This window comes from Lolium rigidum, chromosome 1, assembly GCF_022539505.1.
Source record: "Lolium rigidum isolate FL_2022 chromosome 1, APGP_CSIRO_Lrig_0.1, whole genome shotgun sequence".
In the NCBI taxonomy this organism is placed as follows: Eukaryota; Viridiplantae; Streptophyta; class Magnoliopsida; order Poales; family Poaceae; genus Lolium; species Lolium rigidum.
The window spans coordinates 239,809,987-239,828,513 of NC_061508.1; the positions used below are offsets into that span (position 1 = coordinate 239,809,987).

At 44.6% G+C, this 18,527-nt stretch overlaps 2 protein-coding genes across 3 annotated transcripts; one reads left to right on the forward strand and one right to left on the reverse strand.

The window, feature by feature from the left end:
- Nucleotides 1-2,897: 2,897 nt before the first annotated feature.
- On the forward strand, nt 2,898-3,605 carry LOC124656583 (protein MAIN-LIKE 1-like; the record flags this gene model as incomplete). Its single annotated transcript, XM_047195302.1, has 1 exon — nt 2,898-3,605. A coding segment is annotated over one exon (708 nt), but the record flags the coding sequence as incomplete, so codon positions are not given.
- Nucleotides 3,606-9,997: 6,392 nt separating this feature from the next.
- Nucleotides 9,998-11,890, reverse strand: LOC124691758 (copper transport protein ATX1-like). 2 transcript variants are annotated; one of them, XM_047225040.1, is made up of 3 exons: nt 11,852-11,890; nt 11,118-11,193; nt 9,998-10,349 (listed from the first exon to the last, which is right to left on the reverse strand). In XM_047225040.1, the coding sequence occupies exons 1-3, from the start codon at nt 11,876-11,878 to the stop codon at nt 10,183-10,185; spliced, it is 270 nt and encodes an 89-aa protein (XP_047080996.1). In that variant the 5' UTR covers nt 11,879-11,890; the 3' UTR covers nt 9,998-10,182. The 2 variants fall into 2 exon arrangements, with proteins under 2 accessions (XP_047080996.1, XP_047080991.1); XM_047225035.1 differs by having other exon boundaries at nt 11,118-11,196; nt 11,852-11,870.
- Nucleotides 11,891-18,527: the final 6,637 nt, after the last annotated feature.

Sequence of the window (18,527 nt, forward strand, 5' to 3'; positions counted from 1 at the left end):
TTGGAGATGAGGTATGTCTGTTTTTTCAGAGATGATCATATGATACGTGTGTTATGTATACCATCTCTTTGTGTATAACATCTCCTATCACTATGAAAATGATCGTTGACATGCACGAAGTATAAAATATGTTTACATCTTCTCTGTTTAGGAAACTGGTCGTTGGGCATGCCATGATATACGCGTACATGAAATTTGGTAGCATATCCTTCGTTTAGAAATTCCATCTTTTGTTGCACGCTCATAAACGTAATTTATGGAGAGGAGAACTCTAGCGCTGATGGTCCCCGCAAAAATAACTCTAGCTCGGATGCAGGGAGTATGTAATTAATTGCACATAATTTCCTGATTTTTAGGTTATGCGGTAAAAACTTACCTTTCCTTCATGGAATCTATGTGTCGTCGGTTGTAAATCGGACGGACCGGATAAAGACAAAATGCAAAGTGCAAACTGCAAAGTGCAAAGTGGAACCTGTGTATCGTCGGATGTAGATCAACCGAGGCAAGAAATTAGGATTTGTTTGCTAAGGAGGTCATAACGCGAGGCAACTCGTAATGCTGCGAGGTAGGATGATGTACGATACTATGATTGAATGCAACGTTCCTAAAAACAATTTTTTTTTCAGGTAAGGAATTCCTAAGAAAACCAAGTAAGAAAATGCCCATGATTTTGTTTCCTAATTATTTGTATCGTGATTGATTGACAACATGAGCGCTAAAGATGTTTCCTTATTAATTCACATGTCGGATTGTTTCCTTATTAATTCGCCTGTCAGATTTGGGGTGTGACAACAAATAATTACCATAATTATTCTGCGTTGACAACAGCCAGAGATATCGTGACTGATTTTTATACCATACTTAATTTGTGTGTGGAGATATTTGAGGTGTAACTTGAATGGACGAAGCTGAGATAGGGAGAATAGATTAGAGGGTCCAGATTGTTTTAATGACGACCACCAAAGTGCGTTGAGTGTCAAACGACCAACTCCCATTTAATAGTAAAGATAGGACGATGTACGATACTATGATTGAATGCAACGTTCCTAAAAACAATTTTTTTTCAGGTAAGGAATTCCTAAGAAAACCAAGTAAGGAAATGCCCTTGATTTTGTTTCCTAATTATTTGTATCGTGATTGATTGACAACATGAGCGCTAAAGATGTTTCCTTATTAATTCACGTGTCGGATTGTTTCCTTATTAATTCGCCTGTCAGATTTGGGGTGTGACAACAAATAATTACCATAATTATTCTGCGTTGACAATAGCCAGAGATATCGTGACTGATTTTTATACCATACTTAATTTGTGTGTGGAGATATTTGAGGTGTAACTTGAACGGACGAAGCTGAGATAGGGAGAATAGATTAGAGGGTCCAGATTGTTTTAATGACGACCACCAAAGTGCGTTGAGTGTCAAACGACCAACTCCCATTTAATAGTAAAGACTGTCAGAATTTTTTTTTTAATTTTAACGGGACTTGTTTGCATACATCCTATCGATCTATATATTCAACACCATAATTTTCAGAGACATAAAGTGTGAGGTTTTAGAAAATTCAAAAATCTGAAAGTGTATGGAGCACGACACTTTCCGGGAAGGGGTGCCTTTATATACCCTCTAATTAAGATGTACCTCTGGATGGAGAACTCCTCGATGCCAGAGACCGGTTCGACTCTGCCGGATAGGTGTCAGGACTGTCGGGGTCAGAACGGTGAGGCATGGAACGAGCAGGCCAGCAGCAGCACTGCTGAGCCTGCCGAGGACGTCGCATCTGCTGTACACTCAGCCATCTCGAGAGGATGTGAGACGGGAAAGTGGAAGCTCCCTTCCGCCGGCGAGAGAGATGAGGGTGGCACCATTTTGGGTATTTGGGTATGGGATAGATATGGAGCGCTGCCGTTCCGCCGCCACCGCCGATGCTGATTAGGAGGTCCTCCGTTACCGGACTGGTTAGGAAAAGGACGATTTGCACAAAAATAACACAAAAGTGAAAGAAAAATACAGACTGATCCTTCGGCGAAACTATTTCACCCATCTAACCCTTTTGTGCGGCGTCCCTTCCATCGGCGCCACACATGCCAGTGTGGCGCCCCTCCTGTCGGCGCCACTCTCCCAGCCGACGTGGCGCCCCCGACGCTGAGTTGGTGCGCCGATCCGACGTGGCAGCATGTGTGGCGCCCCTCCAATCGGCGCCACACTGTGTAACATGTGGCGCCGCTCGGAAGGGCGCCACACATCCACTTAAGTGTGGCGCCCGCGCCCGCCCCAGCCCGACCACACCTCTTCTTCTCTCTTCTTTCTTCTCTGCTCACAGGAAACCGCCACCGCCGCCCGCCTCCCCTTCGCCCCCCCACCAAATCCACCAAGGATTCGTCAGATCTAGCCGGCCAACTCCTTCCTCATCCATTCCTCAAGGTATTCCCCTTCGATTCCCTCCGATTCATCCACTAGTGTTGGTGGATTTGGTAGATTTGGATATGAACCCTAGACATGGAAATTTATGTTGGTGGATTTGGATATGAACCATTGATATGGAAATTAATGTTGGTGGAATCTACATTGTAGTCTATGTGTTTGAACCAAAGATTAGTTTGAACCCTAGATATGAAATTTTACATGTATGTGTTCAAACCCTATGTATGTATGTGTTCAAATGTCTAATATTTGCCTAGCAAATGCATTGAAATGTGTTATGTATGCCTAGTATTTGTGATGCAATAACTCATATTTGTTAGGAATGGTTCATAATATGGTGTTCTATCCGTAGATATGAATGTATATGTATGTATATGATGTATGTGTGATGGCTTTTTTGGATATGTTGTCATGTATGTGGTGCTCATATTTGTTAGAAATGCCTCATAATATGGTGTATTTGTGTAAACATGTAGGATGGTGTGGCTCCTAGATCAAGAGTATGACAGGGATCACCGGGCTTTTCATATGACGGAGAGGACAACGGATCTTCACCCTTTGAAGATTCGTTACCATGGCACAGTGGATATACCGTATGACGAGAGGTACACGGAGTTCATCGAGCCTACCGGTCTTCTCCCGTTCATATCCCTTGTATGCCGTGGGGGGCCGAACATGAACGCCGCGGCACTCACCGCTCTTGTCGACCGGTGGAGGCCAGAGACGCACACCTTCCACTTGAGGGCCGGCGAGATGACCTCTACTCTTCAGGATGTTTCCATGATCCTTGGACTACCTATTCAGGGCGAGCCACTGTGTATGAACACAGCTTCTGATGGGTGGGGCCAGCAGATGGAGGCGCTTATTGGCAGGGCTCCTCCGCTGCCAGCACAACCAAAGGCGAGGGCTCCCGCCGGCGCATCTTTCTCTTGGATTAGGCTTAACTTTGGACAATGCCCGGAAGGGGCCAACAGGGACACTCTGAGGACGTACACCTGCGTGTACTTATGGTACATGATTTTGAGGACTCTCTTTCCTGACAGTGGGGGGAAGCTGGCCCATTGGTGTTGGCTGAAGGCGCTTACGGTGTTGGAGCACCGGTGGAGTTGGGGAACAGCGGCACTTGCCTACCTCTACCGGCAGGTGATGATTTGTTCTATGTTCTATTTTTCTATAATAGTGTGATAGACAAAGTATTAACCAAATGTCTTATGTACGCAGTTGGACGAAGCTTGTCGCAGGACTGGGAGCGGCGGTATTGGTGGATGCTTGCTCCTACTTTTCGTATGGAGCTGGGACCGCCTATCAGTTGGGCGGCCTAGGACACTCAACGAGAGGCCATGGCCTCATCACCATGAGAACCTTGATCGGGAGCCGACTTGGGCATATCTTTGGGACAATGTCTCGGAGATGACGAGTGATCCAAAGATCATGTACATGCGGTACACTAAGGAGTTGGACACTCTTACCGCTGAGCAGGTAACCGATCACTCTTTTGCAATCCGAATTCATAAATTCTACTGGCATGTTGTAAATTCTGAAATATTTGTATGCTGTAGGTGGATTGGGAGCCATATGGTACCTACTACCGTATTGGCGCGGGGATGCCTGACCTCAACCAGAAGTGCACGGAGGAGGCGCGGTTCTGGCGTATGCGCTGCCCACTCATATGCATGTGGCTTGTTGAGTACCACCAGCCGCACAGAGTGATGAGACAGTTTGGGCTGTATCAGGAGTGCCCACCTCGGTGGCAAGACACGGACAAGGCGCTTCATAGGTAAACTTCGGAATCATGCGATGGAAGATTCTTGATAGAAGAGGTAGAATCTAACTTCTTGATTCTTGCAGGCTTGATAGGCAGCGGCAGAGGAAGATCACAAATTGGCCAGTCCATCATAGCGGCCACGTCGCAGCGTTCCAACACTGTTTGGAAGCGACACGGACTGCTGCCCCTGTGGAGATTGTGCCTCACGACTTGGCCGCTTTCAACAACTACCTCTAGTGGTTCCATGAAAACACGTGTATCGAGTTAGTGAAGCACGCGTATGCTGAGGACATCTTGGACGACCCCATCGAGTTCGATGAGGTTGCGCAAAGCCAGCACGACACCTTTGCTCGCAGAGGGAGATCGACTTCTATTGCTTCCGAGCTGAACTTCGTGGTAATGGATTCTCTCACTAACTAGTACATCATCTAGATTGCCATGTGCTCACTTCAATTGTGTATGCTATGTTTGTCACAGCGGTCGGAGATCCAAAAAACAGCTGACGAGTGCGAGATTATGTGGGACCAGAGCGGGAGAGATGAAAAGCCTGTCGGACCATTGCGGCATTTCATTAAGGTATGATCACCAACTTTGAATGTACGCTATTATGTTCTGGTGGCTTTGTAACCATGAGTTCCATGACGCAGAACACTGCACGAAAGATGTGGCGGTTAGCCAACTTGCTAGGTTGCCGCGAAGGCGAAATTCCTACATCCTCCTCTTCTGAAGAGCCGGAGGTATGGACTATTTTGTTGCTGGTCAAACATGTTCTTACTAATTTCAACTTTTGTAATCTCATGTGTTCATGTTTGTGAAGATTCTCGACGAAGGCGAAATTTTGAGTCAAAGCATTAGTCGCGGCAAGAAGCAAGCCCCACGGTCAGCTTACCAGCTTGAAGCCAAGGGGCAAGGCTCCAAACCGGTACACTCCGGAAGATTATGTCAACCGAGGAAAGAAGGTTGTCATTGAGGAGGATGAGGGGCCGCCGCGGAGATCATCTTTGTCGAGGATGAGGAACGACGAGCCGTTATCTTCAGAGGAGGAGGAGCAGGAGGAGCAACAGCAACAAGAGCCACGGCAGCGGACGAAAAGGATGGCCGTCCGGAAGCAGCCCGTGAGGACGACACGTCGAGGACGAAACTAGGATTTGCTACGTGTTGTTGTGAACTCTATCTTCATAAGTATCGTATTGTCAACTCTATGTCATTTCGAACCACGTCGCGGCGTATCGAGTTAGTGAAGCACACGTATGCTGAGGACATCTTGGACGACCCCATCGAGTTCGATGAGGTTGCGCAAAGCCAGCACGACACCTTTGCTCGCAGAGGGAGATCGACTTCTATTGCTTCCGAGCTGAACTTCGTGGTAATGGATTCTCTCACTAACTAGTACATCATCTAGATTGCCATGTGCTCTCTTAAATTGTGTATGATATGTTTGTCACAGCGGTCGGAGATCCAAAAAACAGCTGACGAGTGCGAGATTATGTGGGACCAGAGCGGGAGAGATGAAAAGCATGTCGGACCATTGCGGCATTTCATTAAGGTATGATCACCAACTTTGAATGTACGCTATTATGTTCTGGTGGCTTTGTAACCATGAGTTCCATGACGCAGAACACTGCACGAAAGATGTGGCGGTTAGCCAACTTGCTAGGTTGCCGCGAAGGCGAAATTCCTACATCCTCCTCTTCTGAAGAGCCGGAGGTATGGACTATTTTGTTGCTGTCAAACATGTTCTTACTAATTTCAACTTTTGTAATCTCATGTGTTCATGTTCGTGAAGATTCCTGACGACGGCGAAATTTTGAGTCAAAGCATTAGTCGCGGCAAGAAGCAAGCCCCACGGTCAGCTTACCAGTTGAAGCCAAGGGGCAAGGCTCCAAACCGGTACACTCCGGAAGATTATGTCAACCGAGGAAAGAAGGTTGTCATTGAGGAGGATGAGGGGCCGCCGCGGAGATCATCTTTGTCGAGGATGAGGAACGACGAGCCGTTATCTTCAGAGGAGGAGGAGCAGGAGGAGCAGCAGCAACAAGAGCCACGGCAGCGGACGAAAAGGATGGCCGTCCGGAAGCAGCCCGTGAGGACGGCACGTCGAGGACGAAACTAGGATTTGCTACGTGTTATTGTGAACTCTATCTTCATAAGTATCGTATTGTGAACCCTATGTCATTTCGAACCATGTCTGTAATGCTACTTGTTGTTTGAATCTACGTGCTACGATGTGAGCTATGAAATGTTATATGTGTATGTTCTCAAATTGCTACTTGTTGTGTCCAATGTTGCACTCAAAACTGTTGGAATATGGTAGGATTTTTCATGGCTTTAACACAAGTCAATGTGTGGCGCCCATTCACACTGGCGCCACACTGCACTGTGTGGCGCCCGTATCGTCGGCGCCACACGTGCCAACTTATATCAACTTTTGGGTCGAAAACATCCAGGGGCTCCGGACGATAAGTCCTTAGCCGTTTTGGCGACCCTCTTTGTGCGGCGCCCGTGGCATCGGCGCCACACTGTGAGGTTTGGCGTCCGTGGCATCGGCGCCACACATAGAGCCTCGCCAAAACGGCTAAGTCCCAGACGATTTGTCTCACAGTATGTTTTGGGCAATTATAAGTGCATGTGTGGCGCCGATGGGAGGGGCGCCACACATGCTGCCACGCTCGGATCGGCGCACCGGCTCGGCGTCGAGGGCGCCACGTCGGGCTGGGAGAGTGGCGCCGGCAGGGGGGCGCCACACTGGCATGTGTGGCGCCGATGGGAGGGGCGCCACACAAAAGGATTAGATGGGTGAAATAGTTTCGCCGGAGGATCAGTCTGTGCTTTTCTTTCACTTTTGGGTTATTTTTGTGTAAATCGCCTAGGAAAAACAATGAGGTGAGAGAGAAGAGAATGGGGGACGTCCGGAGCCATGGAGGCAAGATTTGGTTCTGAATTGGTCAAGGTCGGTTTGGAAACACCGCTTTGACCGCCGCTGTTTAGGCTAGCCATAGTGGTAAGTATTCATGTTGTAGTATCATGCATATGATACTTATTTATGGTACTATTTTTATAGTGGTTAGTATCATGGGAGTGGTGTTTTGGCACATGGGAGCGTATGCTTCCTTTATTTTGAAATAGATGTAGACATATTTTAAAATGTTAAAAAAATTGAAACAAAAATTTCGCACGTACATCTTCATGTGCTACGCGCTCACAAAGTCGTTTCATAAAAAATTGACATGTCATGTGGCGTGTGTAAAAAAAGATAAAATTCAGTGCTGAAACAAAGACTTGTCACAAGATAAATTTTCTCTTTTTCGCTTAGACTATAAAAAATATCATTTTTTCGTGAAACTTGACGAATACACATATATTATGAAGATGTACATGTAAATTTTTTTGTCAAAAATTTTTAACACTTAAAAATATGTTTTTATGGTAGAGGGATCATACGCACCCGGGAGCCGAATTGAGTTTCTGTTAGTATCATGAAGTAATATCATAGTCATGCTATATTTATTGCTTTTTAGAATCTCAATGCAAATTTGTGCACAAGATTTGTTTGGCATTAACTTTTCTCGTGACATGCGCTATGATACAGTATCCACCTATGTTACTCTAATCTCTTCTCTCATTTTTAATTAGCTGACACATCAGCATTTTTGTGGGCCCAATATGCATGATACTAGCTATGATACTAGCACTATGGCTAGCCTTATGAGTGCACGATCCACGGCATCCCAAAGAGAAGGATCTACACGATCTCCATCCACGGTAAATATACCGACGCTTCAAAGTCTAATTGGCTAAAAAGTCACCGTGAACAGTATCCAAAATGCTGAGGTTAAGCAGAATGAGTCAGTTTTGATATAGGCAATTAGAGCAATTCCAATAGTATAGCCAATTGTTGGCTATAACAAGATGTCATATCATTTGTAGTCATCATATAGCTAACATGTACAATAGTTGGCTATAAGAATGTAGTACTTTACTAATATATGGCCCACCTTTCACTCTCACAAGGTGCCTAGGAGCACGTGCAAGAGCTGGCTATTGCATAGTAGCCCACCTCCCTTCTCTCTCCTCTTCTCTCTCCTCCAACTCATCTAAAATATATTATTTAATGTTTTATAGTCAGCTGACTGGACTCTATTGTACTTGCTCTTATGAGGTATCTGCAAGGAAAAGACCAAGCTATAGTCAATCCACGTTTTCAAAGTCACACAAGTCTATCAACAAGCATCAATTGACTACAAAGTCCATCTACGGCCAATTGTAGATTCCATGTAGCCATCGTTATGGATCTCTCTCCAGATTGAGAATGCGTATTGCATAAATAATTGTCGCCTAGCAAACTATTCCACAATTCTCGATTATTTATTGAACGAGGAATTTTTCACCCGAAAGCATATTCTTCGGTTTTTGAAATGACTTCTAAATGCAGTTTAAAATGTCAGAAAATTTAAACCGAAAAATTGACACATACATGTCCACATTCTATGTGCTCATATAATCGGGTCGCTGAAAACCAACATTTTTTATGTCTTTTACAAAAAGACAAAATTTGGTGCTTAAAAAGAGCTACCTTAGGTCCTGCCTTGCAGCATGTATTGGAACTAAGAGCATCTCCAGCCGTTGGGCTCCCCAGGCCGAAATCTGGCGCCATTTAGCACCGGATGGATGTAATTTTTGGCTTAGGGAGACCCATTTTCCAGCGGCAAGCCCAGGGTCGCGTGCTGACGCTTAACCACCTCGTAAAAACCGACGGTGCAGTCGCCGGGAAGGGAACCGTCCGGTGGCAACCGCGTCCATCGCCGTATTGAACCGCCGTAATGGACCGCGAAGTGGCCACGAGGCGCGAACCGCCGGAGCACTAACTCCGCCGAAGAGAAACCGCCACTCTCTTCCTCGACAGACCACTACATAAACGTTATGCGATCTACCGGCCGACGCCATTCATCTCTTCACCATCCTCTGTCGTCGGATACTTCAGCATGAGCAGTCTCTCTTTGCCATCGGACACAGACAACGAGGGGAAATCATCTGGATGGCGCCATTGGTGGGACTGAGCTGCAACGTCTAGCAGCGACAATTCCCCGCCGCCGGAAAGCGATGATTCCCCGCCGCCGGAAAGCGACGATTCCCTGCCGCCGAACAGCGAGAACGAGGAAGAGGCTGAGGAGCAGGACGAGGAAGAGGCTGAGGAGGAGGAGGAGGAGGAGGAGGAGGAGGAGGAGGAGGAGGAGGAGGAGGAGGAGGAGGAGGAGGAAGAGGAGGAAGCGGTGGCCCGGGCGAAGGCGGACGCGGACGCGAAGGCGAAGGCGAAGGCGCAACCGGCGTGCACCTTCGACGATGAGGAGGATAGGAGTTCCTCCGACGCATCGACCGACACCGCCTCTTCGGAGGAGATGACGAGGCGGAAGCGCCAGCGTGAGGATGATGACGCGGGGCCATCATGGAAGAAGTAGTTTTTTTTCAAAGTTTTTATATGTCTTCTTTATGTTTTTCCGAAGTATTTATATGTAATTTGTTCCGTGAGTCCGATATTTCTTTGTTTTCATTTGGAATCTCTCTATTCTAAATTCAGTTAACAACTAGATTTAGTATCATTTCTTTGTTTCCATAACTCGAGCATGAACAAGTTCTACGAACCTGTAACCTATCGTAGAACACTTCGGAGAGCTTAATTGATTCATGCGCTCTATTGTCACATTCTCAAAAAATCGAAAGTCAAAACCAATGGGGAAAAAAAACCATTTGCAAAAATAGAGATGATATGATAACGATACCTGACAAGCCTAAGCGCCAAACATCGGCCTACTAGTTAACACAAAAGAGTACATGTTCACAAATTATCAAACCAGTACAGTGCAGAAACACCAATCATACAAGATGTACACATACAACTACCAGCAGTTTGTTATTATTTGTAGTAAATTCATGGCAGATGCCACAGGTTCGTTACATCGAATTCCACAATTCACATACTATGGTTCATATATATGGTTTTTAGGACGAGACTGCAGATGCCACGGGTTCGTTGTTTGCAGGGGCAGCCTCCCAGAATTCAGTCTTCTTGCCTGTCTTTGAAACAGTCTGAAGAACAGCATCTGGCGTCACATTACCCTTCACAGTGACCTTCTGCTGCTCGATGTCTACATCGAAGGACTCAACACCTGAAGCAACCACAAGTAAAATGAATATGGTTAGATTTAAAGATCAAGATCTATTGAAAAACAATAATTTCCCCTTCCTTGGGACAACCAATTCTCATAGGAATCCATACAGAATTGGACACCGTGCAGAACCCACTGGACAAATGAATTCCATTGGAAATAATTCGACTTGCACACAAAAATAAAAATCACACATCAGAAAATGGGTGCGAAATTCCCATGTTTACATGGGAGCCGTTTCATTCAGAACACTGCTTAAGACATGCATACATGTATTTGCTACCAAACAAATCTATGCAGTGGGGGTGCAGGAAGTATGAGTTAACTGTCGTTAGGTTCAGGATGATATATTGAAACAATCTTCTTTAGACCAATAAAATATATGAAAGGTGAATGCCTGCAGGGAGGTTCCCCTTTGGAATCAAGTTTTCTAGAATCATCATTCTGTTACACCCGACCACAAGCAGAGACAGAGAAGTGCTTTAAATAAAATCAACTGGGTGCTAAACAGGGCCTTAATGACAGATTCGTCCAATCATGTACTATCTGGCAACTAGCTGTCATCAATAAAACATGGGAAACCATAGCAATGTCCACCTCCGGAAGGTATTTAAAACAGACTCAACCAATAACCAATGCGAAGCTTTACCAGGGTTCATTCATATTCAGATTGGTTGTTGAATAAAATGGTGTATCAATTTCAGTTGCATACATTAATCGTAAAAAAGGAGGAAAAGGAATATCAATAACGAGAGAGCTATAAAATACCTTCCATTTTGCCGAGTACCCGCTTGACAGCTCCAACACAACCTTGGCACGACATGCCCACCTTGAGTTCAACAGTCTGCTGCATCACAGAGCAAATTTTGTAGTTCCGGATCAAGCATTACGTGACGTTCTAACAGTAATTTTGAGCTAGTATGTAAAAGAGCAGAATTCGGGGCTTTTTTTCTCTTACGACTCGCGCGCACATCTTAAATGAACACGATAAGCTGAGAGCATCTGTAAAATTCTTGCTTCCTACTACCGGGCATACGTAGATAGCATGCTTAGCAGAGCAAGTTTTGTAACTTTGGAGTTCAGTTCGGTTCAATTCTTATATATAGTAGCTTTCACTCTTTCAGCAAACCAAAGAGCGCAATTCAGTACTGGCTCTCCTCTAAACCGTGTGCACATCAACAAATTCCCCACGGTCGACTAACCGTAGTAGTATATGAATTGCCGCAGAAGTAAGTTGAACAGATTAGAATCAAAGTAAGTGAGACCCAAAACAGCTTTCCTAGCTCTGTTTCGGTTCCACAGCTGTGAAATTCGGGAGGACGGTTAACCCTACCGGGACCGAACGATCGCTGCATGCCCCCGGAGGAATGGATCTGCTGGGCCGTCAGATCCCGTCGTACACGTACAGTTCTTCCCCCAGGAAAGGCCAAGGGGGCGGAACCTAGCTAAATAGGGTAGCGGATCGAGACGGGGAGTCGAATAGGGGCTGTGACGGACGATACCTGTATGGGGAGATCGGGCTGAGACATGGCGCGCGCGCGAGATCGGCGGACGGCGAGGCGCGCGCGAGATCGGCGGACGGCGAGGCGCGGCGCGGTCGGGGAGATCAGGCGGGGAGCGGGTGGACGACGGCTTCCTCTGGGAGCGGTGAGGAGGGGGTCAATAAATACGCGCACCGGCGGCCTGAATCGTGACGCTCTGGGTGGGCCCTTTTACTTTACTTTTGGCTTTGGGGTCGCGGTACTGTCAGGTGGGGCCACGGCGTTGGTGTGCGGACGGACGCGCTGACGAGCTGGAGATGTGGAACAGGTCGGGGTCGGGCAACCAGCGAGGCGTGCGTCACCAGTGGGTGCGTTCAACCTTCAAAGACGACGTCACGACGACCGGTATTTTTTTATCTTTTTTTAGGCGCCGTGCCGTGATGGGTTGGGTTTGCAACGGATAGTGAAATTCTTCGTCATTTTTACTGCGAAAACTGGGACGGTGGGAAAGATTTTGCTACCAGCGCGACCTTCCTGACTTGTTTCGCTTCGGGAACCTTGGAATGATCCAGAGCAACCTGGAAGGACTAGGTTATATCATCTACTCTCCCTTCGCTACTGCACTCACGTTGGAGGTTTGTTTAAATTTAGATATAACACATTTTAGTGTATGGATAAATCCAAATTTAAATAAATTTCCGACATTTTTTTAGGAAAAAGTAATTTGATTTCAAACCGAACGATTGACCGTCATGCAATTATCCGCAACTTACGTGACTATTCTGACGCGTTCAGTTGTTGCAACAAAAACTATTTTCTCTTACCCAAATGGTTCTAAGGACATATTCAGTACAATAGTCATATCTTAGTGGTGCCACATATGATAATTGATAAATTGAGAAGGAAATAGAGAGAGAAAAAAATTCATCTTCTCTTAACTAAGAGCACATCTCTTGGCAAGGAAGAAAAGATGATTTTCTTCATTCTACGAGTTGTCGAATCTTATACATGTTTTCTAATTTATATTTTGATCATGCCATAATTTAAGGAGTATACAAGCCATAATTATAGGAGATAGTGGTAAGAGATAGTCTACTTCACAATATATTACTTCGTCATCTCTAATCATATACACCCTCCGTCCATAAAAACATATCAAAGATTTTTCCAAATTTGAATGTATCTATATGCTAAAGAGTGTCTAGATACATACAAATCTAGTCAAATTTTCGACACCTATTTATGGTCAGAGATAGTATAATATATAAGGTAGTTTTATTAACCATTGTTAGCGTAGCTGCTTTTTTTTGTACTACCCACAAATGAGGTATTATAGGGGAAAACTGCAAACGGAGGCCAAGCTACATGTAACCCTTTATTTTCAAAAAATCGGAAATCCTAGTTTAAGTTTCAACTAGTACAAATGTCCGTGCGTTGCCACGGGTCCGCAAATTTCATTTCTCAATACACATATAATCACAACTGGCAAGAAAGATAAGTATAATAAAATAAAAAGCAAAGCAAGAAAAGAAAAAAAAAATTACCGAGCCAGGCCGGAAGCATGGGATGGATGCGTATGGACGATTAAGATTTAATTGGCTTGCTTAGTTTGCTTTTTTTGTAAGTAGTGGAGATAAGTTTAGTTACTTAACTGTCAACACTACCGTCACATAGCCTCTAGCATCGCCTTCTCACGCCGCCAGACCATCATCCACCGCTCCATCAGCGCGCCGTCTCTGGGCGCGCGCGACAACACCCCTCCGCGTGAAGGGATTTCATAGGGGTATGCCACACAGCCCACCGCCTTTGGCGGCCAGGCGCCACCACCACCACCTGCGCTGGCCAGGGAGGGTCGCGACGCGCTCTTTCAATGTCTCAATGTGTACTTGTTTCAACAATGAAGCAGCGCGCTTTACAAAAGTATTCACACCAGGTCTAAATACAGACTGGTATAGTTGGGAGTGGGACACAACCCAAAGTGTTTGTCTGGTAAAATATATCCCAAGTATATGACACCACCACTAAAGCATGTGGCTGTAATATCATTCTTTTATTGCAAAATCTAGAGCTAACTCTATCCCATTCTTTAAAGCAGTATACATTCAGCTGCAGGAGTCTCACACCCCATATGACCTGGACAAGATTCACACTGCTAATAAGCTTGTCACAGATGACCTCACGAGGCTTTCATAACTCGAAGCATACTTATAGAGAGAAAAAAAATCCTAAACCAATAGCAACATCACCATAAGATTCACGCTTGGTTCCAGTCGTTGATCCAGAATAGAGATACCTAGATTATTCATTTACAACAGCAAATTGATGAGGCCAAACATCGAAAATCGAAGCTGGAGAAGAAATTGAAACAAAGGCGCATGGGACAGTCTTTCAAATCATTTTGAAAAACGTCCAAATTAGTTATCCATTTACTAACTGCATCTTTAGTTCATACAGAACACCCAACGTGCAGAAAAACTATCTTTCCTATTGTGCTGGAAAGTCTGTAGAGTGGTGCTTTCATTGCTTACTGAAAAATTATATTCACAACCATTAACTATATAAGATGGGTAAAGAAGTGCAGACCAGTTCAACGTAACCTCATTTTGTTCTCATTTTTCTTCTGTGAGAAAAATGCCAGCCTGAAGCAATTAGAAGAAAAAAACTATTAACATGGAATAGAAGAAGCAGAAACTAACATAGCCATCAACCACACAAGACTTCTATGAAACTACAAATAACACAAGAACTAAATCAAAGGAGTGTCCAGAACAGGGAAGGGAGGAGACACACCTGGTTGCAGGGGACGCGAAACTTCTTGAGCCGCATTTTGCGAGAAACAATAGCCAGAAAGTTGATGAAAATATGAATCAGAACTTTAGACAGTATGATTGGTTTAGGATATTCATCAACAACATATCTTCTTTAAAGCAGTATACATTCAGCTGCAGGAGTCTCACACCCCATATGACTTGGACAAGATTCAAACTGCTGATAAGTACAACGGTGTGACATCAAACTTCACATGCATAGATAGAGCTTGCAAATTATAGTGCAGAGATCCAAATTGCATAAGATAAACCCAAGTTCCAGCACAGAAATCTTGTAGAACGGCACATATAAATACAATTAAGAGGGTAGTTTTGTATGCCTACTTAAATAAGAGTCTTATATTTTTCTCATAAGCTCCTGCTGGTGTAAAAAGGATAATGAGGTGAACTTCCACATTGCTAGCACATAAAATTTATCTGGGACATTAATGGATATAGTAAAATGCCTGTGTTTACAGTGTTGTTTTTATGAAGCTCATCATTCTCGCCTAAAATCTAATAGGCGATAGGCAGATTTAACGAAATACATACCATGCTTTTCTGCGCTCTAGGCCTAGATATCCAAACATACCATGATTTTTGCACTCTAGGCCCAGAAAGGCCCTCACTTCTTCATTGCTTTATGGTCCAGGGTTTTCATTATACTTGCAAAAAGATCACCTATAATTTGGGTTTTCTAAGATCCTCTACCTTGGAATCATGAGATCCCAGAAATGTTGTTTCTACCTTGGAACTGCAGTAACCAAATTCAAAGAATATCAAAACATAATTTTTCATAAAGTACCACACCAATAAAGTGCAGTACGGTTAAAAAATTATTCAGCGTGTGGTTCACAAATTTGACAGACATTAAAGAACTGACATATCGATGAGTAAATTCAAGGTACATGTATCCACGAGCAAATGCCGTACCAAGTATGATTCCTCTGATCATACGGCTGGGATGATAATTATCGAAGGCGTAATCGATGAGTAAATTCAAGATACCTGTCTCCACGAGAAAATGCCGTACCAAGTATGATACATTTGATCATACAGCTGGAATGATAGTTATCGAAGGCGTAATCCATTTCATCTGTTATCATGTTATCAGGCGTGTTGCACCATAAGAAATTGTGTCATCAAGTATATGTATCATGTAAGAGATGCCCTCCAGAAATTTCCATGGATACAAGTCACGCAATACAATTTGTAATTATGTAGCAGCAGGATTTAAAGTATGTCCAGGTAGATGATCCTTTTTAGTGCTTGTCTCTGTGAATCTCATCAGTTATCTTGGAAGCCACTGGTTTTGCACATCGGGAAAACACCTTCCGAAGAATGAAATGACAAATAATATGTGCAAGGAAAATGCCCACGCGCCAGCAACACCCTAGCCTAACTCAGATTCATGACAGTTTCAGTACAAACCACAACAAAAAAGAGCCGCAAATCCATAGGGCTCAACTGTCTCCAATAGAACTAACATGCAAATATGGATCAAAATCGCAGGGAAATCGCGGAATACGACCAACGCCGTCTCGCCATGACTCTGCCGCTGTTCCACCGACCTCGTCGGAACCCCGCCGTCTCACCATGTATTCGCCGCTGTTTCATTGTTATGGCTGCTTCGCTGTAATCTCGTTCCGCCGAATTCGCCAGAACTCTTTGTGGTTTCTAAATAATTATTTAGTGTACATTTTCTGGGAATCTTCTATAAGATCAGAGTTTTGAGAAGAGTAGTATAATTAATATCCCATCTAATGTAATTGGTGGTGACTTTGTATGAATGCATATGCTGGTTAGGTTGAGAGTCAACCAAAATTAGGGAAACAAATGAGCATCAAAATTGAGTAGTATGTATCATACTTGGGATATCTACTTATGAAGGAATAAATATCTACGTACTTGGAAGCTTTCAAAGTAAGAGTTACCTTAAAGCTTCTGAATATGAGTGTCAGCGGTCTTGAAGATACCACCATATGTGCTTCTAAATAATCAGCATGAAAAAGAGAACACATGCAGTGAAATCTCATTTAATTGAATAACGCAAAATCAGCCGAAAAGTCTCTTTGGCACATGAGCTCCAGTGATACCAGTATTTCAAAAACATATTTCTGTAATTCCAAAAAATCTGAAATTAAATGCCTACATATTTATAAACATTCCGAAGGTATGCTGTAAATTTCAGATGAAAATATGTTGTATTTTGAGCCATACGAAAAAGACAAATTTCAGACAAAAATTTAAAGTTTTCATCCCTATAAATTTGTTATTTTTCCTAGCTCAAAATACAAGACAATTTCCACCAAAAATTTACACGAGTATTCAGAACATGTGTATGTATTTGTGGAACAAAATTTATGATTTTTTGAAACACATAAATATAATTTTTAAATATTACAAAAGTCAGGAGCACTGACACCTGGGTGCACCAGATCTGCTCTCAAAATCAGCAATTTAACAACAACACACGTGATTATTGTATTCACAAAAGACAATGGATGATCCTGTGATATACAAAGCTGGATATCTATGAACGAACATGCGTTGTACAAACCAGGCTGGTTACCGGGCCCATTATTGATTGATATGATCTTGGATGAGTAATTCCCGTCAAGGACCTGCTGCTAGCTCGCAGCTGTCTGACCTCGTGCCATTAAATTCGTAGCTCAGGTGTGGCTTTTGCCCTCCTCTGCATTTCACAAATTGACATCATAAACTATGGTTCTTTCCGTGGCTTAAGGAAACAAACAACCACATTGTAGAAGATTGAAAAGGTGTCCATTCTTATTACCTGCGGCACTGAATACTCGCATGCTACCTATCAAGAGCGATAAACCAATGTTCATTGATGCGCAAATGATGAGTCAGTGAATCAAACATGAACTGAAGAAATATATGTCTGAAAAAAAAATCAATACGATGTATAAGCATGGTACAGACAGAAGAACACACGTACCAATCACCTGGAACTGAACCACCGCAATAAGAAGCAGTAGGGAGAGTCTGCACGAAGGAGCCTGCTCTTCTTGAAGCTCTTGCTCCTCAGTCCTCACCGCCGGCACATGCACTTTCTTCAAAATCTAGCCGGCCAAAGGACCCGGCAGGTGTCGAGGACTCCATCTTGGAGGGCTTGCAAAATCAGGCCCAGACCTGCTGCATCGCCTCCGCGCCGTCGATAACCGCCGCCATGGCAACCGGTTGATCCCCATCACCGCCGAACGTCGGGCGATGTCACCGCCGACGCTAGCGATCGCGGAGGTACGAAGACCCGGCAGGTCTCCGCTGACGCTAGCGATCGCTGGTTGATCCCCACGGCCGCCGAACGTCCGGCGAGGTCTCCGTCTCCGCCCAAATCCATGCCTCGATCTGGGGAGGGCAGTGGGTCTCCCTGTGTCCGAGCGCGGATCCGGATGCGCTGTGTGAGTCGCGTCGGATCGTGCAGGATTGAAGCGGCTGCGCCAGGGAGACTCGAGCGACGGCGGTGGGCGAGCTCGTGCAGCACGACGGCGGCGGGCAAGCTCGTGCAGTGCGGCGGCTCGGGTCGTGGAGCAGGGGGAGGAGGATGACGAGCTCGGGAGCGAGGGTTTCGGGTGTTGTGTTCGTGTTCCATCACGACGGGGTAGCTGGGCTTCGGCCCAGTTGAGCCCGTGCGGAAAAGAGACGCTCGATGAAGTACGACGAAACGTACGATGAAAGTAGGGGAGAAGGGGGAACACGTTCCTTCTTTTTAAGTAGTAGAGATAGAGAAAAAAAAACTAAAAATATATCCTAGATGTACAAAATAATAAAATCTACAATAGTGCAAAATCTTAATGTGAATTTCTTTGTATTGTAGACTACACAAAAATGAAAAAATATGGCTGTTTTATAGTTTTGAATTATGC

What these genes read in the sequence shown, in the direction of transcription:
- LOC124691758 (XM_047225040.1), bottom strand. Translation starts at nt 11,878, where the DNA reads ATGTCTCAGCCCGATCTCCCCATACAG. An exon ending in AGCCCGATCTCCCCATACAG is followed by an intron (nt 11,194 to 11,851) that starts GTATCGTCCGTC and finishes GTGATGCAGCAG; the next exon opens with ACTGTTGAACTCAAGGTGGG. An exon ending in GGTACTCGGCAAAATGGAAG is followed by an intron (nt 10,350 to 11,117) that starts GTATTTTATAGC and finishes TGGTTGCTTCAG; the next exon opens with GTGTTGAGTCCTTCGATGTA.